The 27,819-nt window shown below is 40.4% G+C and overlaps 1 protein-coding gene across 3 annotated transcripts in view; it reads right to left on the reverse strand.

The window, feature by feature from the left end:
* Positions 1-1,423: 1,423 nt before the first annotated feature.
* LOC127847478 (uncharacterized) overlaps positions 1,424-27,819 on the reverse strand; it is a 122,827-nt gene continuing 96,431 nt past the window's right edge. The window contains exons 1-6 of one of the 3 annotated variants that reach the window (XM_052379399.1): positions 26,126-26,562; positions 15,171-15,722; positions 6,391-6,566; positions 5,232-5,345; positions 3,937-4,077; positions 1,424-2,868 (exon numbers count right to left, since the gene is read on the reverse strand). In XM_052379399.1, the coding sequence (XP_052235359.1) occupies positions 2,668-2,868; positions 3,937-4,077; positions 5,232-5,345; positions 6,391-6,566; positions 15,171-15,722; positions 26,126-26,519 (1,578 nt within the window). In that variant the 5' untranslated portion in view covers positions 26,520-26,562 and the 3' untranslated portion in view covers positions 1,424-2,667. Of the gene's footprint in view, positions 2,869-3,936; positions 4,078-5,231; positions 5,346-6,390; positions 6,567-15,170; positions 15,723-26,125; positions 26,563-27,819 lie in introns of those variants that run through there. The other 2 variants (XM_052379397.1, XM_052379398.1) reach the window with 2 other exon arrangements.

Raw genomic sequence — 27,819 nt, forward strand, 5'->3', positions numbered from 1 at the left:
AACATCGAAACGCCAAGAAAGCATGTTTTGAGCGTTTTATTAAATTAATTAATATTTGTGTGCAATTTTAAGCGAGGCAGGAATTTCAGCTGTCATCGCAATTTGCCTTGACAAATGTATCCACAAATACGATCACGTGATAGGTTAACATGCAAGCTTTTTATATCCGAAGTTTAACACATTTATGCCTAGTGGACTCTCCCATCCCTCTAAATTGGATCAATTTATTTTCAAAATTATGGATGTCTAGTATATTTATTTCTATATTTAGAATATTTCTTACAGAAATTCCTTAAAGCAAACAGCGTAGACCCTGATGAGACGCCGCATCTGGGTCTACGCTGTTTGCCAAGGCCTTTTTTTAAGACGCTAGGCATAAACGGGCCGAAATTGTTCACTGCAAACTAAATGTATTTACCTGAAACCTCCTGTCTGCCATGATTCTATTTCTGGCAACAGTTTTACACTAACATTAACTTGACTGGCTCCACAATCAACAGTTTTACACTAACATTGACTTGACTGGCTCCACAATCAACAGTTTTACACTAACATTGACTTGACTGCCTCCACAATCAATTTCAAGCTAAGTTTCATGTCAACTACATACGTACACTAGATTTGCAATATGTCAATCAAAAAGGCAAGCAGAAACATTTTTTAGTAACATGACTTTAACCTTGAACCGACTAGCAACAAACGCAATACCCAGACAAGTCTCAATGCACGCTTTATACATTCAAAGTTTCATATAGATTTGTCCATGACAATAATTTCACAAAAGAATGGCAAATATTTGCCAAAATATATATTAAAAAAAACAACATAGGAAAACAGCATGTGGATGAGCAGTACAAATTTCAACAAAATAAAAATACAAGAAAGTATTTGTTATTTCCAGCGGGAAGAGTTATTAATGGGCTTCGAATACTAAAATTTGGTAGTATTCAATAGAATATGAACGAGGATAGAGCATTTTCAATAGGCGGTATGCATGATGTTGTAGACACTTTGATTCCAGATGAGGGACACGTCGGATAACGGAGAATGAGTTGATTGGTTAAACAAGGTTAAATGTGACCTCATTATCACTTTCAAATGTGACGTTTTTACAGTTAATAAATGCGACGTTATTATCGTTATTAAATATGACGATGTTATTGCTATTAAATATAACGTCATTATCGCTGGTAAATGTGACGTTAATATCGCCATCAAATGTGTTCTCTAATAATCACTGTATTGCACTTAAGTTCCAATAATTATGTGCATTTGAACAATGATAAATACAGACAATGTTGGTCAAAATAAATGCCGTAATTGTATTGTTTATTTTCGTTTGTTGAATATGCTTTAATTTTCTTCTTTTTTCGTTAAAATTTCGAAAGTGTATGCATTGAAAAAGGAATAAACCAAATGACCATTTTGTAAAACAAAACATTTTATTGTAGCTTGAAATTACAACAGCTGTATACAGACAATTTAACAATACAGTATATATGTACAGTATACATGTCTTGCGCTGGAAATAAAAAAGACAGAAAATAAATACTGACAATCACAGCGCGTGAATAGCAAACACATATTACGGCGTAACAGGAAATGGGTAACGTGTAGAATACGAATTTATGATTCTACGAAGCTAAGAACACAAAAAGACTGGCCGAAATGTTCAATGTTCGAGTGCTAAACAAGAAGTTCGCGTGCAGCTTTATGGTGCGCATTGTGACAGCATTGGCAGACTGTCACCACCGTCCACAACGTTCACGTACATTGTCTTACACGTGTATCTTCACGTGACACGCTGATGATTATCACGTGTCAACAAATGCAATAGTCTTGTGTTACACTCTTTTATTGTAACGCGTCTCACGTATCAATTATATTGTTATAAGTAATACATTTATAGCACGTATCACATACATTTATTCTAATGAGACACGCATTTAATAGTATTATGCGTCACACATATGTATCGTAACGTATCTCGTATATTTAGCAACACATTTATATGTGTATTCGCGTGTTGCTACATCTGCTATCGTCACAGGACAAACTATCAGCCCCACGGCATTTTTGCAGAACACGCTGCACACAGTTTCATTAACGTTTCCAATTCAACCAAACACATTTTAAAAAGTATAAATAATTTGGTTTAAAACTGTTCATGTAAGCTCAATTAAATCGAAAGCTCGAGTCTTGTTGAGCTATTCTCGAGTCAGTTTCCAGGATAGAACCAGTAATTGGTGTCCTTCGGGCTGTTCTGAAGAATCCGAGACCGGTCGCTAGGCGGAAACATATCCACTACGCAATTGCGACTTATTAATAATTTATAATGTCGTCGATCGATGGCGTCATTATTCACTGAAACTGGTGCTTCTTTCAGCTCGTCCCACATATCACAGTACGGCGGCACTGGTGCTCGGCTTATAAAACATGGAAGGACATATATACATAACGACGCATTTTGAATGGACATAATACCTAAGCACCACTGTTAGAATTACTGAAGTTCGGTAAGTTTTCTTATTCCTTCGATATAATTTTTCAATGCGCCCTTTCTTTCAGGAACATGCTGATAATGATAGTCCATTTTTTATACTCCAATTCAGTTGTATATAAAACGTCTTAAGATCTCAAACGAGCCTGGATCCCTGGATTCCGACACTAGTCGCCCTTGCTGGAGGCGAGCACCTTGAGCCACTCAGCGGTCGGCAGGTTTTGGCAGCCCAGATAGTTCTCACGTAGTTCCTGCTCGGAGAACTCCGGTGTGACGTCACATGGCGCCCCGAAGATTGTGGATTGTATGGTACCTTGGTCGCCCTCCCTCATTACCGGCGAGGAGCCCTTCACCTCTTTAGCGCTGTCCTGTAAACGTAATGAGGGCATTGCTGGTGATAAACTTATATAGGATAGCTGGTGATAAACGTATAGAGGGTATCTGGTCATAATCGTATAGAGGATAGCTGGTGATAATCGTATAGAGGATAGCTTGTAATAAACGTATAGAGGATAGCTGTTGATAAACGAACATAGAATAGCTGGTGATAACCGTATATAGGGTAGCTGGTGATAAGCGTATAGAGGATGGCTGGTGAAAATCGTATAGAGGATAGCTGGTGATACTCGTACAGAGGATAGCTGGTGATAACCGTATAAAGGGTAGCTGGTGATAACCGTATAGAGGATAGCTGTTGATAAACGTACATAGAATAGCTGGTGATAACCGTATATAGGGTAGCTGGTGATAAACGTATAGAGGATAGCTGGTGAAAATCGTATAGAGGAAAGCTGGTGATACTCGTAAAGAGGATAGCTGGTGATAATCGTATAGAGGATAGCTGTTGATAAACGTACATATAATAGCAGGTGATAACCATATAGAGGATAGCTGTTGATTAACGTACATAGAATAGCTGGTGATAACCGTATATAGCGTAGCTGGTGATAAACGTATAGAGGATGGTTGGTGAAAATCGTATAGAGGATAGCTGGTGATACTTGTATAGAGGATAGCTGGTGATAATAGTATAGAGGATAGCTGTTGGTAAACGTTTAAGGGGATAGCTTTTGATAAACTTATAGGGGAGGGATAGCTGGTGATAAACGTACAAGGGAGGGATAGCTGGTGATAAACGTACAAGGGAGGGATAGCTGGTGATAAACGTACAATGGAGGGATGGCTGGTGATAAACGTACAAGGGAGGGATTGCTGGTGATAGACATACAAGGGAGGGTAGACATACAAGGGAGGGATAGCTGGTGATAAACGTACAAGGGAGTGATAGCTGTTGATAAAAGTACAGGGGAGGGATAGCTGGTGATATACGTACAGGGGAGGCAACCTTTGTTGTGGTTGGCTTGCAGCCAGTGACCTATCCGGTGAATTTTGCGACAACAGTCTTTGCCGTGGTAAGCTCGCACCCAGTGACCTACCTGGTGAATTTTTCGCGTACAGTCTTTGCGGTGGTTGGCTCGCACCCAGTGTAGAGTGAACTCGTCATCGTAGCTGTACTCGTGGTCCTTCCCGCTGGCGAACACGATCACGTTCTCGTGTACGGGAGAGTTTTTGAACACCTGGTGTGTAACAGAAAGATGTGCGATAGGTGGGTCATTACCGTGTCATATTTGCCAATATTCGGGATAAACTTTGTTATGTTAAAAAGTCCGCATCAAATCTTCTTCTTGATTTTCATAAAAATATATCTTGAATTTATTATTTGAATCAGAAGGTATTATGCATATTGGATTTCTTAAAAAATATATATATTGAAATTCTATTTAGCTATGGATACATTCCGTCACATTTACACACATTCACAATACTTTGAAATCTGCCGACTACGAGAAAGGCCTGCAGCGCGCAAACAATTAGTAATTATATGGGTCTTGCGATAGGAAAACGGGGCTTAATTCATTGCGTCAAGTGTCGTCTCGGGCTCAGGCTAATCAGAGACGAAACTTTCCGCCTAAACTGGATTTCCTCAAAGAAGAGTCTTCTGTAAAAACCAAAACAGCCATTTAAGTGGAAAGTGTCGTCTCAGATTAGCAGCCTGCTCAGGCTAATCATAGACCATATTTCACCACATACATTAAGCCCAGTTTTCCCAGAGCGCGGTCATACATTAAGCCCAGTTTTCCCAGAGCGCGGTCATACATTAAGCCCAGTTTTCCCAGAGCGCGGTCATACATTAAGCCCAGTTTTCCCAGAGCGCGGTCATACATTAAGCCCAGTTTTCCCAGAGCGCGGTCATACATTAAGCCCAGTTTTCCCAGAGCGCGGTCATACATTAAGCCCAGTTTTCCCAGAGCGCGGTCATACATTAAGCCCAGTTTTCCCAGAGCGCGGTCATACATTAAGTCCAGTTTTCCCAGAGCGCGGTCATACATTAAGCCCAGTTTTCCCAGAGCGCGGTCATACATTAAGCCCAGTTTTCCCAGAGCGCGGTCATACATTAAGCCCAGTTTTCCCAGAGCGCGGTCATACATTAAGTCCAGTTTTCCCAGAGCGCGGTTCATATATTGTATTGCATGACTCGTGGTGTCATAAGCGCGATGAGATTTGAAGGGCAGGTGGAGTTTTACACTGCAACAACAGGTTTCATACGATTCAGTTAAAACCGCATTTTGCTAGCGGGAACATGACGGTACAAGGATTATTCTAACACAATTTGCGCGCGGACACGCAGAGACACAATATACATCTTGCTGACGTCACAGTGGTGTATTACCTGCGCGATCTCGCCGCTGTAGCTCTGGTCGATGACGAGATGGACCTTCCGGGCAGCACAGGAAGCCAGGTCGTCCTGGAGCTCCTCCACCGTGTACTGCTCCCCCGCCTCCGCCTGCAGCGAACAACAGCAGCTGAACGATCCTGTGCTAGTTGATACTTTTTGTTTTGTGCTCTGATACTGGTCAATATTCTACCGACACTGTTCAGTCATTAATGTGGGATCGATCAACGACTTTAAGACAAAATCCAAAAATGACCGACCCAAATTCTTTAAATATAATTATCACAATTCCCCTAAAATAAGCTCTTAACACACAAGAGCATACGTTAATGACAATGAAAATACAATAAAATATATATTCAAAAGGCAGATAATGCCCCAATACTTTTAAGTTTTTAACAGTTCATCGACGGATGCCCCCCCCCCCCCCCCCACCACCACCAAAAAAGGCGAGACACGAAATACAGGTCAGAAGCGTCAACAAACAAATGTTGTCTTCATGTATTGAACATGTATTGAACGTATCTGCCAAACGCATTCAGTGCTTTATAGTTTATATACTACCATAAGTTTCTTAATAAAATCTGGTCATGTTGTTGTACTTGGTAGGTATTAGTGATAAATAAAAGTGGAAAAATAAACAGTCTTTGTCGTAAAGTACATAAAACAACCAAACATGAATTGAAAATATTTTTTTAATAAGCCAGATGCGCAGCAAAATTGACAGGTAAGGGCGCAAAAAAACAAATTTTTTATGTTACGATTTTCAACAAGTCCGCGTAACCTCTTATCAATATGTTATGGTTTGAAGGTTTACTTTAAATGCATCGATTCCAAATAGAGTCTGAGCTTGTTTACATACATAAGCCGCCTTCTTTACCTACCCAGAAATGAAATAGGCCGCGTTCTGTGAAAACTGGGCTTGATGCATGTGCGTACAGTATCATCCCACATTAGAATGTGCCGTGTGCACAGGCTAATCAGGGACAAGATTGTACGCATAATCAGGATTCTACTTTTTTTACGAAAAATATCATAAAGGCGGAACGTGTCGTTCCTGATTAGGCTCATCTAGGACAAAACTTTACGCACATGCATTAAGCCTGGTTTACTCAGAGCGAGTCTCATATAACCAGCCCGCTGACGTCCTACTCACCATGCCGTCCCCGTTGACGTCCCAGAGTAGCGACGTGCCGTCAGTCTTAGTGGGCGAATTCATGTAGATGAGAAGAGAGTCCACGCAATGGACAGTGCGACACATGGTCTGCACGTGGTACCGGAAGGCCAGCTTCATGGCGGCCGGAAGTACCTGATGAGGGTGCTCGCCCGGCACTAAAAAAAGCAAAATAATTCGAAAGACCACCCTTAGTATAGGGAGCATACAGCTTTGTTCCTAACAACACGGGATCATGGACATGTTTTCATGTTAGCCACGTCCTCTTTACCCCATTTATGCCTAGTGGACTCGCCCATCCTTCTAAATTGTATCAATTTATTTCCAAAATTAGGGATGTCTAGTATAATTATTTCTATATTTAAATATTTATTACAGAAATTTTTTTAAGCAAACAGCGCAGACCCTGATGAGACGCCGCATCATGAGGCGTCTCATCTGGGTCTACGCTGTTTGCCAAGGCCTTTTTTCTAAACGCTAGGCATAACTGGGTTAATACAATTTTAATTTAAAATGTCAAAACAATATGAAAATATTTATGCGAAGATTCACTAAGTATTAGCACTTTTTAAAATACATGTGTTTTTAATTATATATGATATGATATATAAAGAAAACGAAGCTGAAGGCTTTTATATGATATAACCAGATATAAAAAAGCCACATAATATAATTTTATTTTTTCGTGAATGCAACGATGCGATTTATTCTGCATTGAATTATTATGCATTTTCTCCGAGAATTATAATGCGAATATATACATATAAAAGATAGTATATTTTATCACATGTATCAAGTTATAATGTTCGTATATTTTTCGTGTCTGACAACTATAACTCAGAGCCGCGCTCTGGGATAGGCTTAATGCATGTGCGTAAAGTGTCGTACCAGATTAGCCTGTGGGAAAGGCTTAATGCATGTGCTTAAAGTGTCGTACCAGATTAGCCTGTGGGAAAGGCTTAATGCATATGCTTAAAGTATCGTACCAGATTAGCCTGTGGGATAGGCTTAATGCATGTGCGTAAAGTGTCGTACCAGATTAGCCTGTGGGAAAGGCTTAATGAATATGCGTAAAGATTCGTACCAGATTAGCCTGTGGGAAAGGCTTAATGCATATGCGTAAAGTGTCGTACCATATTAGCCTGTGGGAAAGGCTTAATGCATATGCGTAAAGTGTCGTACCAGATTAGCCTGTGCAGTTTTCATGCTCCGCTTCCATTTGTTGATTTCTTCAATTGGCGGAACATTTTGTGTCTCATTAGCCTGTGCGGAAGGCACAGGTTAATCTGACACGTCACTTTACGCATATGCATTAAGCCCAGTTTTCCCATATCGCGACTAATATGGTTTCACTGGACATAACAAGCCAAATAGAACGTTGTAATTTAAACCGTGTTCTTTTGTTATAAAATGTATCCAGTTATAATTTTCGAATAATTGTCTCTGTTTGTCAATTATTAATATGAGATGTTGTGGTGCGATGACTCCCATGTGGCGCCGAGGCAGGCAGGTCTCTGGCGGCCAGTCTCTGCCTATCTGTCACACTACACCGAGTAATCAAACAGGGATTACTGTGACAATTATCAACAACCAACAGTCAAAGCGAAACTACAGCATTCATTAACATCAAAGGCGATGGAAAATGCCGCCTTTGATCTCGGTGTTTGAAGTCGCCGACCAACAAGGAATATAGTAACGACACCATGAACGCACTGGCGTTTATTGAGAATTGATTTTTGTTTTCTTTTCTGATAGACCGCTTTTAAATGTTCGGGATTTTGTTTCTATTAGTATACATCGGCCACACGAGCCATGTTTTTCTCACAGCCTATCACTGAGGTCAAAATGGTCATGTTTGATGTCCATGTAACTCGCAATCTAATCTTGTCTTTTCTTCAAATGATTTTTAAGAAACAAATATGAGCACAATGTATAGCACATGTCAGAGTCTTCCAGTTTTTGCAGAGATTATAAAATGGTTCATGAACCACACGTGTTGGCAAAATACAAAATATAATATACTATTTTCTTATATTCCTTTTGTACCATTATGTCATCAAGTAAACTAAACGTTACCAATGATTTATTAAAAAGGCAGTAAAGACAATAACGTTTGAGGGCAAAAGTTCACTTACAGGTGAGGGTAGTTAATGATCAATAGACGTAATCAATCGATCGCATCGTTGTAAGGCCGTTTAATGAGTCGCGTTCTGAGAAAACTGGGCTTAATGCATGTGCGTAAAGTGTCGTCCCCGATTAGCCTGTGCAGTTCGCACACGCTAATCAAGGACGACACTTTCCGCCTAACTTTTCGTGTAGAAAAGACTTCCTTTAAACGGAAATACTATAAAAACGGAAAGTGTCGTCCCTGATTAGCATGTGCGGACTGCACAGGCTAACCTGGGACGACACTTTACGCACATGCATTATGCCCAGTTTTCTCAGAACGCGACTCAAATAAACAGTAGAGGGTGTTGATATAAGGTGATATATTTTCTAGTAATTTAAACGACATACTTACATGAGTGGTTGAACCGTTACAACAAAATATTTGTTTTAATTTTATGGTGTCATGTGAAATACCGCCTTTAATTAACTCCTTCAATTCTTCCACAGCTTTGTCGTTCAGAGGAAGGCAGAGAGGTATAGTGTGAAATGCTAACATTAAATACGTATAATAATGGCGATAATGTAGTAATTATGAGTGAACTCAAACTTGTGTCGTAAAATTGTAATTTGTTTTAATTTCTACACGAATGCGTTGTTTGCAACACCCTCAATGAACCCGTCGCGAAAACACCAGGCTTCCAGCTTGGGCCGAGGGAAGATAGGCCAAGTAGGATCCAGAACATAAATATTTATCCATGCTACTTCAATATTTATGATAGCGATCCTTTGAACTCGCTTCTATTACAGGGATATCACAACATGCTTGTTGTTTATGCGGCTCTCTTTGATCTCAACATCTATGACGCGAGAAACGAATTATCTAAATATCCCATTTTCTCTTTTCCATCGGTAAATAAACAACGACTATCGAATGGAGATTTTAAAGTGATCGGGCGTTGTTTGATCTCGCCTGTTGGACAGGATCTAATTGTCATCAAGCTACTAGAGCTGTGATCAAACAGGCATCAATCAGGGACATACACGTCGCGGTGACATGAACCTACCGGGTGGTGACACGGGGCACCTACCGGGCGGTGACACGGGGCACCTACCGGGCGGTGACACGGGGCACCTACCGGGCGGTGACACGGGGCACCTACCGGGCGGTGACACGGGGCACCTACCGGGCGGTGACACGGGGCACCTACCGGGCGGTGACACGGGGCACCTACCGGGCGGTGACACGGGGCACCTACCGGGCGGTGACACGGGGCACCTACCGGGCGGTGACACGGGGCACTTTGAAGAGCGAGTCGTAGTTCTCAATAACTACCGGTACGTTGATTACAGAAGACAAATATCACAGTTTTCAAACGATATAAAAGAAGCGTATATCTTAAATACGCGCTCTGGGAAACGGGGCTTTAAGCATGTGCGTACAGTGACGTCCAAGATTAGCCTGTGCTGTCCGACACTTTCCGACTGACTTGATTTTCAGTTGGAAGAGACTTCCTTTAAACGAAAAATCCCTTAATAGTGGACAGTGTCGTCACTGATTAGATCCCTTAATAGTAGACAGTGTCGTCACTGATTAGATCCCTTAATAGTGGACAGTGTCGTCACTGATTAGATCCCTTAATAGTGGACAGTGTCGTCACTGATTAGATCCCTTAATAGTAGACAGTGTCGTCACTGATTAGATCCCTTAATAGTGGACAGTGTCGTCACTGATTAGATCCCTTAATAGTGGACAGTGTCGTCACTGATTAGATCCCTTAATAGTGGACAGTGTCGTCACTGATTAGATCCCTTAATAGTGGACAGTGTCGTCACTGATTAGATCCCTTAATAGTGGACAGTGTCGTCACTGATTAGATCCCTTAATAGTAGACAGTGTCGTCACTGATTAGATCCCTTAATAGTGGACAGTGTCGTCACTGATTAGATCCCTTAATAGTGGACAGTGTCGTCACTGATTAGATCCCTTAATAGTGGACAGTGTCGTCACTGATTAGATCCCTTAATAGTAGACAGTGTCGTCACTGATTAGATCCCTTAATAGTGGACAGTGTCGTCACTGATTAGATCCCTTAATAGTGGACAGTGTCGTCACTGATTAGATTGCACAGGCTTATATGGGACGGTATTTTAGGAAAGCAAATCAATGTCAGAAGAAGACAACAATAAATGCACAGAAAAAACCCATCTTAGCATTCTACATTAACAACAAGTTATGTTACCCAACATAAAATGATTCATTTGACCCCGAATTCTGACGTAATATTTAAATATTGATATCGTGATAGAGGGGTAAAACATATTTTATTGAATTTCGACCTTGACCTTTCAAAAACGAACGCGGGAGATTTACGCAACGCAACCCAACACCTTGTCATTTAATATTACGTATTTGAAATTTATTAAGGGTTTCACAAATACATGGCGGAAACGAATCCTGACGGATTACCCATGCCAAGTCGGACGGACGTCACGACCTTTATTTGCCATAGATATTACAATTTCTAATAACGCAGGAAAAAATTCTTAAATTACTGTAAGGGAAATCAGTATGAATGATATATATATATATACACACAAAGCGGACCATTGAAGCCTAGCATTGGAAAGTTTTCATTTATAATTACGATTTTATTAAAATAGGTACCATGCATGTGCGTAGTCTGTTTTTAATTGATCCACCGTCTGTGAAATCGGTGCTGTGTGCAAATGCGTCAAGTTTCATACCATAATAGCCTGTGCAGTCCGCATAATGCGGAAGTTTTCGATTTGCAAGTCCGATAAGGCATCTACAGTTCTAGATGGCTTTTAAAGCATTATTATAAGATACGAAGTAGCCCCAGATCGTCGCTAAGAAAACCCAAAACATGGGATCTGATGCTGAAAATATTCGTCTCCGTAAACCCTTAGGGAAATTCGTGGACGGTAGATTTAAGCAGCATTTCAAATAGTAATTATTAAAAAATAATATATATTCATTTAACACATTTATGCCTAGCGTCTAGAAAAAAAGGGATTGGCAAACAGCGTAGATCCAGATGAGACTTTGCATAATGCGGCGTCTCATTAGGGTCTATGCTGTTTGCTTAAAGAAATTTCTGTAAAAAATATTCTAAATATATAAATAAATATAATAGACATCCCTAATTTTGTAAATAAATCATCCAATTTAAAAGGATGGGAGAGTCCACTCGGCATTAATGGGTTAAAACGAGACACGTTTCCGCATTTCCACTAACAGTTCTATTAAGGTACATCAACACAGTTCTAATACTTCTGGTGGAGTTAACGAATATGACGTTGTCATAGACGTCAGGGCCCTCAATCTATTACTTTCTTCCCCTTATGGGGGGAAAAATTCCCCCCTAAACAAAAACACAAAAAACAACATTTTTTAATAGAAATATGTGTCTCATGATTATTATATCTCAATTCTATTTCAATTTTATCTTTGCAAACATACTAAATTATGAAAAATGCAATGAATATAGTGCAAACATGTACAAATGTAATAATGAGAGAGTAAATAAAAAAATCCTCTAAAAAGGGAAACACCGCGAAAATTCCCCCTCCTAAGGGCTGCGGACCCCTTCCCCCTAAGTAGTGTGAGGGCGATGGACGTTGTCTTGAGGAAAACGTACCAACTCACGTATGAGGATCGTTAAGAACACACATCAGGTATTCATAGGGATAATACCGTTTTAATGCTTGAATGTAATTGTTTGTTTTCTATTTTCCAGGGGTTTATTAGTGTCGTGATTCATTTTAACAGAGAGTGAGCGGATCCCTGTCCCATTATGGATCTGCCCTTGCAGGCAAGCTTATAATGAAAATATATATGAACCTCGCTCTGGGAAAACGGGGCTTAATGCAGGCTAATCTGAGACGACATGCTATGCTTTCATTGACTGTTAAGTTTAAAGTAAATATCTTCTTATCGAAAATCTAGTCAAGGCAGAAAATCTCTTCCATACTTTACGCACATGCATTAAACCCCGTTTTGACGTGCATTAAGCCCCATTTTTCACATGCATTAAGCCCCGTTTTTACATATATTACGCCCCGTTTTAACATGCATTAAGCCCCGTTTTCACACGCATTAACCTCCGTTTTCATATGCATTAAGCCCCGTTTTCACATACATTTGGCCCCGTTTTCACATGCATTAAGCCCCGTTTTCACACGCATTAACCTCCGTTTTCATATGCATTAAGCCCCGTTTTCACATACATTTGGCCCCGTTTTCACATGCATTAAGCCCCGTTTTCACATGCATTAAGCCCCGTTTTCACATGCATTAAGCCCCGTTTTCACATGCATTAAGCCCTGTTTTCACATGCATTCAGCCCCGTTTTCACAGACAGAGGCTAATTTATTTAAAATTGTATTACGTGTCTCACACCGTAAACAGTGTCGACATTAAACTAAAACATTATCTGAATACAGCAGCAAACATACATAACAACAAATAGCAGTTAGCGTAATGATTTTAACAAACGTAAAGAATTCATGTCTCTTCTACGTGACACACTTGCATCAACACACTCATAAATTATGCAGATAGAAAAACTTGTTTAACAAAAAAAAAACATACAAAGCCGAGACATCAGGTGTGTCGAACGTTCAAAGAAAGCCATGGCAAGCTTTTTCTTACCGACTTAGCCAAAAAGGCGAAAAATACAACCATTGATGCACCTGTGTGAGTGGATTGGCTATTTATAAACCACAAATTAATAGGACCCTGCAACCATGAGGCGATTTGCCAACATGTTTTACTCATACACTTAAAATAAATGGCGCATTATTGATTTGCTATTGGTCCACGTTGTATTTCGCCATGCAGATGTACTTCTGAAGTTGTAGGCTTCTGACAAAAATTTCGAATTAGTCGTATTCTGGGAAAACCGCGTTTAATGCATGTGCGTAAAGTTTAACCTTCAGAATTAAACATGCAGTCCACACAGGCTTATTCAGGGATTACACTTTCCACCTATTTGCGCTGAGAAAAGACATGTGCGGACTGCCTGCATGCATGAATACACCTGTGCGAACTGCATGTGTGCATTAATAGACCCGTGCGGACTGCATGAATGCATTAATAGACCTGTGCAGACTGCATGTGTGCATTAATAGACTTGTGCGGACTGCATGAATGCATTAATAGACCTGTGCAGGCTGCATGTGTGCATTAATAGACTTGTGCGGACTGCATGAATGCATTAATAGACCTGTGCAGGCTGCATGTGTGCATTAATAGACTTGTGCGGACTGCATGAATGCATTAATAGACCTGTGCAGGCTGCATGTGTGCATTAATAGACTTGTGCGGACTGCATGAATGCATTAATAGACCTGTGCAGGCTGCATGTGTGCATTAATAGACTTGTGCGGACTGCATGAATGCATTAATAGACCTGTGCAGACTGCATGTGTGCATTAATAGACCTGTGCGGACTGCATGAATGCATTAATAGACCTGTGCAGACTGCATGTGTGCATTAATAGACTTGTCCGGACTGCATGCGTGCATTAAAAGACATGTGCGGACTGCATGAATGCATTATTAGACCTGCGCGGACTGCATGCGAGCATTAATAGACCTGTGTGGACTGCATGCGAGCATTAATAGACATCTGCGGACTGCATGCGTGAATTAATAGACCTGTGCGGACTGCATGCATGCATTAATGGACCTGTGCGGACTGCATACATGCATTAATAGACCTATGCAGACTATATGCAGGCAGTAATAGACCTATGCGGACTGCATACATGCATTAATAGACCTGTGCGAACTGCATGTATGCATTAATAAACATGTGCGGACTGCATGATTAATAGACATGTGCGGACTGCATGCATGCATTAATAGACCTGTGTGGACTGCATGCATGCCTTAATAGACATGTGTGGACTGCATGTATGCATTAATAGACCTGTGTGGACTGCATTCGTGCATTATTAAACCTGGGCGGACTGCATGTGTGCATAAATAGACTTGTGCGGACTCCATGCATGAATTAATAGACATGTGCAGACTGAATGCAGGCATTAATAGACCTGTGCGGACTGCATGCGTGCATTAATAGACCTGTGCGGACAGCATGCATGCATTAATAGACCTGTGCGGACTGCATGCGTGCATTAATAGACCTGTTCGGACGGCATGCATGCATTAATAGACCTGTGCGGACTGCATGCATGCATTAATAGACCTGTGTGGACTGCATTCGTGTATGCATGCATTAATAGACCTGTGCGGACTGCATGCATGCATTAATCTCAGAATTATCACACCTATAAGTATTTCTTTGTCATTGTTGTCCATGGCATTGTTAACAATGCGGTCTGTTAACAATGCTACATGAAATATCTTAAATATCTTTCCAATAATTCTGGAATGATCGTTATTAGCCTTAAACCAACGTAAACGGGCAGATGAAGTATTAATGACGTCACCTACCGGTAAATATTGGCGTAATGGAAACGCCGTCCGCTTGGATTGCCGATGGGAGGTCGATCCTGACCCAGGAAGGAATACTTTTTTTGTATCTGTTCAGGTACCCCGATACGCATTTAAAGTTAAGGACAACTTAAATATACTATAGCTGTATAATACATATACCGGTACTCACTGTGAACCCCAGTGGCCCCGTTGGCAAAGAACACCTTGATGTTGCGTCTCTTGAACCCGTTCTCTCGCAGCATCCAATAGAACAACTCAACGTTACGCTGATGGCGGCGACCGGAAGTGATGCGATTCCAGCCGCCCGATAGAATCACCGCTTGATCGCAGATCTCGAACATCCGGCAGCTCGTATGGACCGTCTCGTGCGTGGTGGAGCAGCGTTGGGTGTTGTCACGGATGGGATTACATATCAGCTCGGACGTCTCCTCCACGGACCGGATATCCGGGCACTTTCCAAATCCCGCGAACCCGGAACGGCATTCGAGGTGGTTTTCTCGTTTGCTTGGAAACGATTCAAAACCGATGGCGTCGGCAGCCGGCTGAACTGCGTCCGGAGAGGAATATGATGTCGCCGCAGACGGCTGACCGCCGGTGTCGTATTGGACGACAGGCAGAAAGTTTATCTCACAACGTCGAGCGAAGTTTCTCCGTTTGGAGCGTCGCTCTAACGCGTTCTTACAGCGTTTACGTAACGCCAACGTCAGACATTGCTGGTGACCTGCAAGTACAGAATTAACAGCTCGGGTTATAATGTTTGAAGAATAATTTATAACTCAGAGACATAATGAAATTCGTAAAGCGCTTCAATAAAATTCGATTTTCAAAAAAGAGAATGCGAACCGCATCCTCAAAAATCGCTAAAACACTACACATAAAAACGCAAAATAATGTCTCATTTTATTCGTCGTGAAATCGAGTTTTCGGCGTTGTATTGTTTGCGTGTGAGCCTTAATATTTAGTCTGAATGAAATGTGTTTTATAATAAGAGTATACACCCCTAGAGCAGTAGTCGTCAAGCAACGCTGCAGTTGAAGTTAATTAACTCCCTTTCCTACCCTGTATATTAAATGAGCGAAAGGATTCTAGAAAAAATCATTTATAATTATAGTTATCCTTTCATACAGATATGCCATAAGAAATCTAGTAGGATATGTTAAAGCTCTTAATTTTGTACTCAAGTACAAACTTTGCCCGTAAAAAGGATTTTTTTTACAGTTTGGTAAAATTTCGATTGTAACATTTTCAAAATATTTCTCATAGATTCAAACAAAAATGCTAACTAAGAATATTGCTTAAAAGAAAATGGTTCATTATTTGATAATCATAAATCAACATTTGTGAAATAATAAAGCATTTGTAATGCTTTTCCTCAATAATTTTTGACAATACATTGAGTCCTATAGCGTTCATAGTTGAGTACTAAAGCGTTCATAGTTGAGTATTATAGCGTTCATAGTTGGGTACTATAGAGTTCATAGTTGGGTACTATAGCGTTCATAGTTTAGTACTAAAGCGTTCATAGTTGAGTATTATAGCGTACATAGATGAGTACTGTAGCGCTCATAGTTGAGTTTTAAAGCGTTCATAGTTGAGTACTATAGCGTTCATAGTTGGGTACTATAGCGTTCATAGTTGAGTACAATAACGCTCATAGTTGAGTACTATAGCGTTCATAGTTGAGTACTATAGTGTTCATAGTTGAGTATTATAGCGTTCATAGTCGAGTACAATAACGCTCATAGTTGAGTACTTTAGCGTTCATAGTTGAGAACTATAGTGTTCATAGTTGAGTACTATAGCGTTCATAGTCGAGTACTATAGCGTTCATAGTCGAGTATTATTGCGATCATAGTTGATTACTATAGCGTTCATAGTTGAGTACTATAGCGTTCATAGTTGAGTAATAAAGCATTAATAGTTGAGTTCTATAGCGTTCATCGTTGAGTACTAAAGCGTTCATAGTTGACTACCAAAGCGTTCATAGTCGAGTTCTAAAGCGTTCATAGTCGATAACTATAGCGTTCATAGTTGAGTACTATAGCGTTCATAGTTAAGTTCTATAGCGTTCATGGTTGAGTACTAAAGCGTTCATAGTTGAGTACTATAGCGTCCATAGTTGAGTACTATAGCGTTCATAGTTGAGTACTATAGCGTTCATAGTTGAGTAATAAAGCATTAATAGTTGAGTACTATAGCGTTCATAGTTGAGTACTATAGCGTTCATAGTTGAGTAATAAAGCATTAATAGTTGAGTACTATAGCGTCCATAGTTGAGTACTATAGCGCTCATAGTTGAGTACTTAAGCGTTCATAGTTGAGTACTATAGCGTTCATGGTTGAGTACTAAAGCGTTCATAGTTGAGTACTTTAGCGTCCATAGTTGAGTACTATAGCGTCATAGTTGAGTACTATAGCGTTCGTAGTCGAGTACTATAGCGTTCATAGTTGAGTATTACAGCGTTCATAGTTGAGACTATAGCGTTCATAGTTGAGTATTATAGCGTTCATAGTTGAGTACTATAGCGTTCATAGTTGAGTATTATAGCGTTGATAGTTGAGTAGTATAGCGTTCATGGTTGAGTAATATAGCGTTCATAGTTGGGTACTATAGCGTTCATAGTTGAGTACAATAACACTCATAGTTGAGTACTATAGCGTTCATAGTTGGGTACTTTAGCGTTCATAGTTGAGTAGTATAGCGTTCATAGTTGAGTACTATAGCGTAATAGTTGAGTATTATAGCGTTCATAGTTGAGTAGTATAGCGTTGATGATTGAGTACTATAGCGTTGATAGTTGAGGACTATAGCGTTGATAGTTGAGTATTATAGCGTTCATAGTTGAGTAGTATAGCGTTCATAGTTGAGTAGTATAGCGTTCATAGTTGAGTAGTATAGCGTTCATATTTCAACAACACAATCTTAAGCTTGTGTGGCGCAGTGGTAAAGTATTAGCTTTTGCTTTTATAGGTCCCTTGTTGCTATTATAATTGATGGAGACTATTTAAAAGATTATATATTTGTTAATTAACATATGCAATGACATTTTTCTAAAACACACAAACACCCGCGAACAAGTCATTTTAACACATATCGGGTGCTGTTTCACCCTTATGATAGTTTATAAAAACAATTCTGATGCGCTTGTTCACGTTCGTGAACAATCTATATTTGAAAGGCTCAGTTGGAGACTTATTGAAATTGTGAAAATTTTCATCGCTATGCCTTTTTACTGGAACTTTGATATTGCATAACTTGCAATGAAGCAAAGATAATTGAAGATAACAGAAACAAAAACATAATTATGTCGCGGACCATTTATTGGCATCGACTCATTAGCAACAGACTGATTTACAAAGTATATTCAAACAACATTGTACACTTTAAAAATGGAGATGATGTTATTGTTCTGTTATTGTTCCCTTTGTTAAGCTCGAAGTGGTGTCTGGTGTTATGCTACAGCACACGGAACGCTCGAGCTTGTTTCCCGAGGCGGTGTGTGCGCGCAGGCCGTACAAGCTTCCACCGACCGCGATCGTCACGTGCATCCGTAACCAGAGAACACTTGCGCTGGAAGCACGTGCGCCATGAGAACAAGTGACTTCCACAAACAAATAAACGCGTAAGGGACGCACATTGTGATAGTACTGGAGGCGCCTTGACGACGTGGTGAGGATCGGTAACAAATTATCTCAATTGCCCCAATCTAGTCTATCGCTCCTGTTTAAAAACATAATGATAGGGAACAAAGTGAATTTTTATTTTTAATTTTTATTCTACCTCTAAGAGACCTGGCGTTAATTAATTAAGCCTCGTTCTTTAAAAACTGGGTTTAATGCATGTGGGCTTAGTGTCATCCCCGAGTAGACTGTGCAATCAGCACATGTTAATGAGGGGCGACTATTTCCGCTTTCGTGGAATTGTTCGTTTAAATGAAGTTCTCAGCATAAATCCAGTTTAAGCGGAAAGTGTAATACAGAACAGGCCTCTCTGGGACGACACTTTACGCACATGCATTAATCCCACATTTCGCAGAAGAGGTAAGACGCGTCTGCTGTAAAGTACACGCCATACGCATACTGGTTAAGATAACGACTACAGAAATAAAGAGGACTGTATATTATTTGAATCGAAAAGCAACAATCGTTTGAATTAGAAAAACAAGTACAGTTGAAAAGCAGAAATCATTTAAAAGACTGCCACTGCGGTAACACCCACCAAGAGGAGCATTCCGCACGTGGCACGGGTCACGTGGTTTCCAATTACCTGTGAATATCTGGAGGCTGAAAATAGAGCTACATAGGCGTGGTGTGTGGTGCATTGGTACCGAGTGCTCAGAGTTTCTCTCCCATATGGTCAGTTCAGTGTTTAAAAGTGACAATTTTGGACCGACCGCTGAAAATAACCTCTAGACATTATTGTTAACAATCCCAGCAATTGTAAGTGTGCGTTTCAAGTCACTCGTTGAATTAACCCATTTATGCCTAGCGTCTAGAAAAATTGCCTTGGCAAACAGCCTAGACCCAGATGAGATGCCGCATGATGCGGCGTCTCATCTGGGTCTGCGCTGTTTGCTTAAAGGAATTTCTGTAAGAAATATTCTAAATATAGAAATAAATAAACAGGACATCCCTAATTTTGGAAATAAATTGATCCAATTTAGAAGGATATAACTATTTTGCAGTGCAATTTTCCCATCTTAAGCGATCTCACATTGAGATCAAATGACGACATCATGTCACTAAAAGATTTGTTAGTTTTGTTTTAGAAAATAGTCCATGGTACGCGGGACATCCCGTATCTCTGAAGTGTTCGCCATGAAGCAACTTATACATCGAATTGTCTCATAAGAAAGACGAGTACATAACTCCAGGCGTAACCATGACTCGAGTACATAACTCCAGGCGTAACATTGCTCGAGTACGTAACTCCAGACGTTACCATGGCTCGAGTGCATAACTCCAGGCGTAACATTGCTCGAGTACGTAACTCCAGACGTTACCATGGCTCGAGTACATAACTCCAGACGTAACCATTGCTCGAGTACGTAACACCAGACGTTACCATGGCTCGAGTACATAACTCCAGACGTTACCATGGTTCGAGTACATAACTCCAGGCGTTACCATGGCGTGAGTTCAATTCCAGGCGTTTCCATGGCACGAGTACATAACTCCAGGCGTTACCATGGCTCGAGTACATAACTACAGGCGTTACCATTGTTCGAGTACATAACTCCAGGCGTTACCATGGCTCGAGTACATAACTCCAGGCGTTACCATAGCTCTAGTACATAACTCAAGGCGTTACCATGGCTTGAGTACATAACTCCAGGCGTTACCATGGCTCGAGTACATAACTTCATGCGTTACCATGGCTCGAATACCTAACTCAAGGCGTAACGATGACTCGAATACATAACTCTATGCGCTACCATGGCACGAACCTGGACCTGTTTAAGTCAACAGATTTTTCGAGTTTCTTCGCTGTCGAACTTTTTTTGCATTTACTTAATAGCAGTCTGCATTTGAGCATCGTTCTGGAAAATCTGGTCTTAATGCATGTGCGTAAAATGTCATCCCAGATTAGCCTGTGCAGTAAGCGCATCTAATCAGGGACGACACATTCCGCTTTTACGGAATATTTTAAACTAAAGTTCCTTCTTGACGAAAATTCAGGTAAGGCGGAAAGTGTCGTGTCTGATTAGCCTGTGATGTCTCCATAGTCTACTCTGGGATGAAATTTCACGCAAACGCTGTGTGCACAGATTTACAAGAACGGCGCTCACTTGCAACGTACATACGCGACGCGGTTATATAATTTTGTAAAGTATACGTAAATTAAGTTGTAAATTTTCCAAATATTGTCGTAACAAATATGTGCACATTCTCGTGATGATTGAAAATTAATGAACACCTGTCAGCACACTGTTTTAGGTATTAAATTATGTACCACTTACAAGAACATCAATGGAGAGAAGCGTACATATATATCCTCTTGGAGACGCAAGAACATAAACCAGCCACTGTTATATTAATGGGACCATCATAAGCCGTCATATGTGGCTACACATTAACTAACAGGCCATGATTCACTGCGGGGAACGATGCTTGTGATGTGACAGCTTAGAGGCACTTCAAAGTCGGGGATGACGCGGTGGTGTGCCCAGGTGATTGTTCGTTTGTCTGTACGTATCAACACCAGTCGTTGTAGCGAAATGATAGTTGGACTTATTTAAAACCGAATTATAAATTGAAGTTCAATTTGTTACAAATCCGTTATACTTTATATCCAATTCGAGCTCCGTTTCACGGGCGGAAAATGATGGTTTTGTTCAACAATGATCACTGTTCGTCTTCCATGGGTTAAAAAAGCGACTCTACAGTTCAACAATTACTGGCAAAGCTAGCTCGGCTATGAGCGAATCTAGCTCGGCTATGAGCGAATCTAGCTCGGCTTTGAGCGAATCTAGCACGGCTATGAGCGAATCTAGCTCGGCTATGAGCGAATCTAGCACGGCTATGAGCGAATCTAGCTCGGCTATGAGCGAATCTAGCTCGGCTATGAGCGAATTAACCTTGGCTATGGGCGAATCTAGCTCGGCTATGAGCGAATTTAGTTCGGCTATAAGCGAATCTAGCTCGGCTATGAGCGAATCTAGCTCGGCTATGAGCGAATCTAGCTCGGCTATGAGCGAATCTTATTCCATACATTCATATTTGTCTTATGAATATGAGTCGACCTGTGTTGATATTGCGAGTAGTTCCTTTATAAGTGCGCTTGTATTCAAGCGTAGATTATTAAACATTAATATGCGACTGTGTGGATTATCTATAAATATATAATGTATACTGGCTTTAGATGTATACTATCGCATTTTGTATGGTCCACGATTCTATATTTGAACCGTGCTCTGGGACACGAGACTTCATGTGCGTGCGTAAAGTGGCGTCCCAGATTATACTGTGTTCGGGATGAACATGCTGAGCAGAGCAAACACTATTACATGTATATGCGGACTGCAAGGACTAATCTGGGACGAAACTTTACACACATGCGGCGTTAAGCCCAATTTTCCCAGAGCGAAGTTAAATTATGGTAGGCAATGTGAAACTTCTGCTGCAACTGCAGTATAACAATCTCCTAGTAGCATGTGGTCCTTTACTTGTGGCAATTAACCAACAATATGAGATACAACAAATGAAATTGACTCGACACAAATTCGCAACAAACACAAAACAAGAAATTACCATGTGCTGTAAGTGCCGTGTCCGAGTTGCAATCCACACATGATAGCGACGTCACATAAAAACCAGCGACGACACATGATAACCAGCGACGACACGTGATAACCAGCGACGACACATGATAACCAGCGACGACACATAATAACCAGCGACGACATGATAACCAGCGACGACATGATAACCAGCGACGACATGATAACCAGCGACGACACATGATAACCAGCGACGACATGATAACCAGCGACGACATGATAACCAGCGACGACACATGATAACCAGCGACGACACGTGATAACCAGCGGACGATACATGATAACCAGCAACGACACATGATAACCAGAAACGAAATGATAACCAGCGACGACACATGATAACCAGCGACTTTAAACTTTAAACTTTAAAAATGACTCTCTGTGAGTGCACTCTATGGTTGTATAACTAAACCTAAAAATGACTCTCTGTGAGTGCACTCTATGGTTGTATAACTAAACCTGAAAATGACTCTCTGTGAGTGTACTCTATGGTTGTATAACTAAACCTAGAAAATGACTCTCTGTGAGTGTACTCTATGGTTGTATAACTAAACCTAGAAAATGACTCTCTGTGAGTGTACTCTATGGTTGTATAACTAAACCTAGAAAATGACTCTCTGTGAGTGTACTCTATGGTTGTATAACTAAACCAAGAAAATTCCCGCAAGAATCTAGTGAACTCTCTAATCCTTCTAAATTGGATCACTTTATTTCCAGAATTAGGAATGTCTAGTATATTTATTTCTATTTTAGAATATTTCTTACAGAAATTCCTTTACGCAAACAGCACAGACCCTGATGAGACGCCGCATCATGCGGCGTCTCATCTGGGTCTACGTTGTTTGCCAAGGCCTTGTTTTAGACGCTAGGCATAAATGGGTTGGAACATTGATTCAATTTCGATAATGTTCCGTTCTTTTAGAGTACTTTTATTTAAACACAATATTAATCAAGAGCTTTGGTAATCAGGACATGGACTTAAGAACTGTCATTTATATTGAAATATACACATGTTGAATCTTGAACATTGTCTTTTTAATCAGGAAACGGACATGGATATTTGGGGAATCTTTGTGCGTTTCATTCATACACATGTCAAATCATGAGCATTGGTTCTACCACACATGTCAAATCATGAGCATTGGTTCTACCACACATGTCAAATCATGAGCATTTGTTCTACCACACATGTCAAGTCATGAGAATTGGTTCTACCTCACATGTTAAATCATGAGCATTGGTTCTACCACACATGTCAAATCATGAGCATTGGTGCAACCACACATGTCAAATCATGAGCATTTGTTCTACCACACATGTCAAATCACGAGCATTGATTCTACCTCACATGTTAAATCATGAGCATTGGTTCTACCTCACATGTTAAATATGAGCATTGGTTCTACCATACATGTCAAATCATGAGCATTGGTTCTACCACACATGTCAAATCATGAGCATTGGTTTAACCACACATTCAAACCATGAGCATTGGTTTTAACACACATGTCAAATCACAAGCATTGATTCTACCTCACATACTAAATCATGAGCATTGGTTCTACCACACATGTCAAATCACGAGCATTGGTTCTACCACATACGTTAAATCGTGAGTATGGGTTCTACCACACATGTCAAATCATGAGCATTGGTTCTATCACACATGTTAAATATGAGCATTGGTTCTACCACACATGTCAAATCACGAGCATTGGTTCTACCATACATGTTAAATATGAACACTGGTTCTACCACACATGTCGAATCATGAGCATTGGATCTACCACACATGTCAAATCACGAGCATTGGTTCTACCATACATGTTAAATATGAGCATTGGTTCTACCACACATGTCAAATCATGAGCATTGGTTCTTCCACACATGTCAAATCATGAGCATGGGTTCTACCACACATGTCAAATCATGAGCATTGGTTCTACCACACATGTTAAACCATGAGCATTGGTTCTACCACACATGTTAAATCATAAGCACTGGTTCTACCACGCATGTTAAATCATGAGCATTGGTTCTACCACACATGTTAAATCATGTGCATTGGTTCTACCACGCATGTTAAATCATGAGCATTGGTTCTACCACACATGTCAAATCATGAGCATGGGTTCTACCACACATGTCAAATCATGAGCATTGGTTCTACCACGCATGTTAAATTATGAGCATTGGTTCTACCACGCATGTTTAGTCTGTAACATGTATTCTAATCAGGGCACGTATTTGAGATCCTTGCTATGGATCGCTATGAAATATTGTCTCAAGGATATAGCCAGAGCTTAATTTTACACGACCCCAAAATGAAACAGTTCAATTGCGGGTAAGTTGAGTGTATAATTACTGAAGCAATTTGAATCTTATAACACGATACTAGTAATTGTAGTAACTAGTAATCCACGGGTGTGTACAATCATACAACTATCATTAGTTACAATGCTGGGATGGGAGGTGTCGGGCTACACTGTGTACTTGGCGACACGTTCACAAGTACCGTGTTTTTTTTCTCTCACCATTTCGGAAATGGGGCAGCGGCTGTTTGTATTGGGAAAAACAGCGTAGTTTTGACTAAAATGTGGAAATTCGCGTATTTTTATATTTTGTTTTGCTAAGCGATACTTGATCATAAAAATGTTTTCTATAGTCTATAATGTTTTATATTTACTCAAGTTTAACTTAAAGAACTAGATAAGGCAATGCACTGAATATTGAATATTATTATTTTGAAAACCTTCAAATGGGAATTGTAGGTAGTCATTCGGGACAAACTATATGAGCCGCGTTCTGACAAAACTAGACTTAATGCATGTGCGTAAAGTGTCGTCCCAGATTAGCCTGTGCAGTCCGCACATGCTAATCAGGGACGACACGTTCCGCTTTTATGGTATTTTCAGTTTCAAGGGAGTCCCTTCTTACCGAAAATCAAGTTTAGGCGGAAAGTGTCGTCCCTGATTAGCCTGTGCGAACTGCACAGGCTAATCTGGGATGACACTTTACGCACATGCATTTAGCCCAGTTTTCTCAGAACAAGGCTCATATACTTTTTATACTTGGAATGGGGCTTCAAATTTGATACAAAAACGACTACTGAGATAATTGTATTGTTTTCACAATTGGTAAAATGTGCCATGGATATACTATACTATTCACTCTTTTTTTAAGTTATCTTTTTCAAATATTTTTTAGTATTATTGTTTTTGTTTTTTTCAATTGTATAAGATCATTAAAAATATATATCAGAACACCTACTGTTGTCATAGATCGAAATGTCTCACACCAAGGTCTAAAACTTTATCAGGCATAGTTTTTGTATACTTTGTTAGAACCATTGTTTGCAAGTAGAAAAAAACATGTTATTATGTATACAATATATGCTTTATAATGAATAAAAAAATAAAATAAAATGTGCCATGGAGAAGTGTATTACAACAGGGGATACTTCATTTAGGAAAGCGATATTGCATTTTAATAATATACTTTTATAGCCGAATACCTAACTCTTTTGCTACTACAACGATAAAAGTGGGTAAAAAAGCCCACAAAACATAGGGGCTTCTTCAGGCAATTATTGTATTTAAATCATTGATAGATCAATACGTGGATTGGTATAATACTTAAAACGGGTATGTAACGTTTAAACAATGTATTACGCCCAACACTTGAACACGGTGGGTGATGGCATACCTAGTGCATTATACGGCCTAAACAAGACGAGCGCGCTGACGCCTGCGACTTACCCAGTATCTGTCCTTCCATGTTATAGCAGTCACTGCGACTTACCCAGTATCTGTCCTTCCATGTCATAGCAGTCACTGCGACTTACCCAGTATCTGTCCTTCCATGTCATAGCAGTCACTGGGGCTAACGCTGGTGTCTATGTGGAACACTAACACCAGGTGACCGAAGTTTGCCCGTGGGTAGGGGTCAATAACAAGCACGCCGTCGTGACTCGCGCCCCGGGAGAGGGGCTCATCGGGTAGGAAAGTCTTGTACTTGTAGCCGAACATTGACGGCGGGGCCAGGTAGACGTTCATCTCCTCGCGGGGGATCGTCACCAGGTTACCGCACTCCCGTTTAGTGGTGAAGAACGCGTCCGTGGCGTCCGAGCAATCGAGGCGCCGGATGTACATGAAGGCGGCGTCCGCCCACCGCTCCTCTTCCGTTGCGTACCGGAAGAAGCTGTCATGTCGCTCCGAGCTATTGTCGATGTATTTCATGGACGCACTGTTCGTCCGTCCGCACAGCAGACTGAGTTTTGCCGCCAGAATTGGTAGCATAATAACACATTGACACACATGTGTTGACGAGAGAAAGGGTCACATTGAAATGTAGGAGGTGGATGTATACTTTATCGCCGAGTTATATTCTATTTCATTTATATTATTTCATTTATATATTTTTTTTACTTCGCTACGAGCATCCTTAATACATCCACACTAAATCGTATTCACCACACGCACTTCAATACACGAGTTACCTTCGCCGTACGCCGGCAAGTTTACAATGTTTCAACACAATCAACATTTCGCGGCTTCAGATTAGCCTCACACTTCAAAGACAATTTTAATCTTTAAGCAAAAGTAAATATCGCTTTACTTCTTTATCTTACTTACACATGTAACATATATCCACGAACGCAAAAATTCCAACTTCAAAGGAATAATTCAATTAATTTGTAAAATAAACCTTATATAGTTTGGTATCTTTCTAGCGACAGATACAATCTGCGGTGTAGTGTTTCCTTAGTCCCTCCCCACGCGTGCCTCTCTACAGATAGTTGACATGCCTCTAATTCACTAATGCCTGTACAGCACTGGCTCATAATCCACCACTGAGAGCCATATATCACGGCTATGTCACCAGGAGGTTTTAACGAATGAAGTCCGCTCGCGCCGAATGTACCACTGTCAACTAGAAATCAAAGAGACCGCCAATTTATAAACGCAACATAATATTGTCGAGTTTAATTACAGCGCTAATACAATTATGATCATGAAAGAATACACTGGCCAATCGATCTTCTCGGCGACTCGATCACTCGTCGTGGATTGGCCGGTTGGCGGGGCTACAGTGAGATATACGCTACTTGTGTTTTGTAAACAGTGGCGGCGAGGCCTTTGATGTCTCATTAAGAATGCGAGCTAAATTGAGCATGTACTCGGCGTATCGCATGGTTTCTGTGAAATCCTCTCAAGCAATCAGCTATCAAAACACTCACATTAAAACGTCACGGCGTTGAAATATCAAAATATATGCGAGTCTTAAAGAGACTTAATGTCAGTTTCAAGCAGCATGAACATAATAGAGCCGTTATCTGAAAGTCCAAAGCACGATGCTATATCCGTCAGTTGGGATTAATGGTTGAATTTCTGTAAGAATGCAAAGATTTAAATACAGTATAATATCTACACGAATAACACATTTAAGAGTAATTTGGCTAAACTTAAGATCCCTAGCCCGTAATAATGGTGCGCACGCGAATTGCGGTTCTTCATGTACGTTACATTAATAACGACG

This window comes from Dreissena polymorpha, chromosome 10 (genome assembly GCF_020536995.1).
Source record: "Dreissena polymorpha isolate Duluth1 chromosome 10, UMN_Dpol_1.0, whole genome shotgun sequence".
In the NCBI taxonomy this organism is placed as follows: Eukaryota; Metazoa; Mollusca; class Bivalvia; order Myida; family Dreissenidae; genus Dreissena; species Dreissena polymorpha.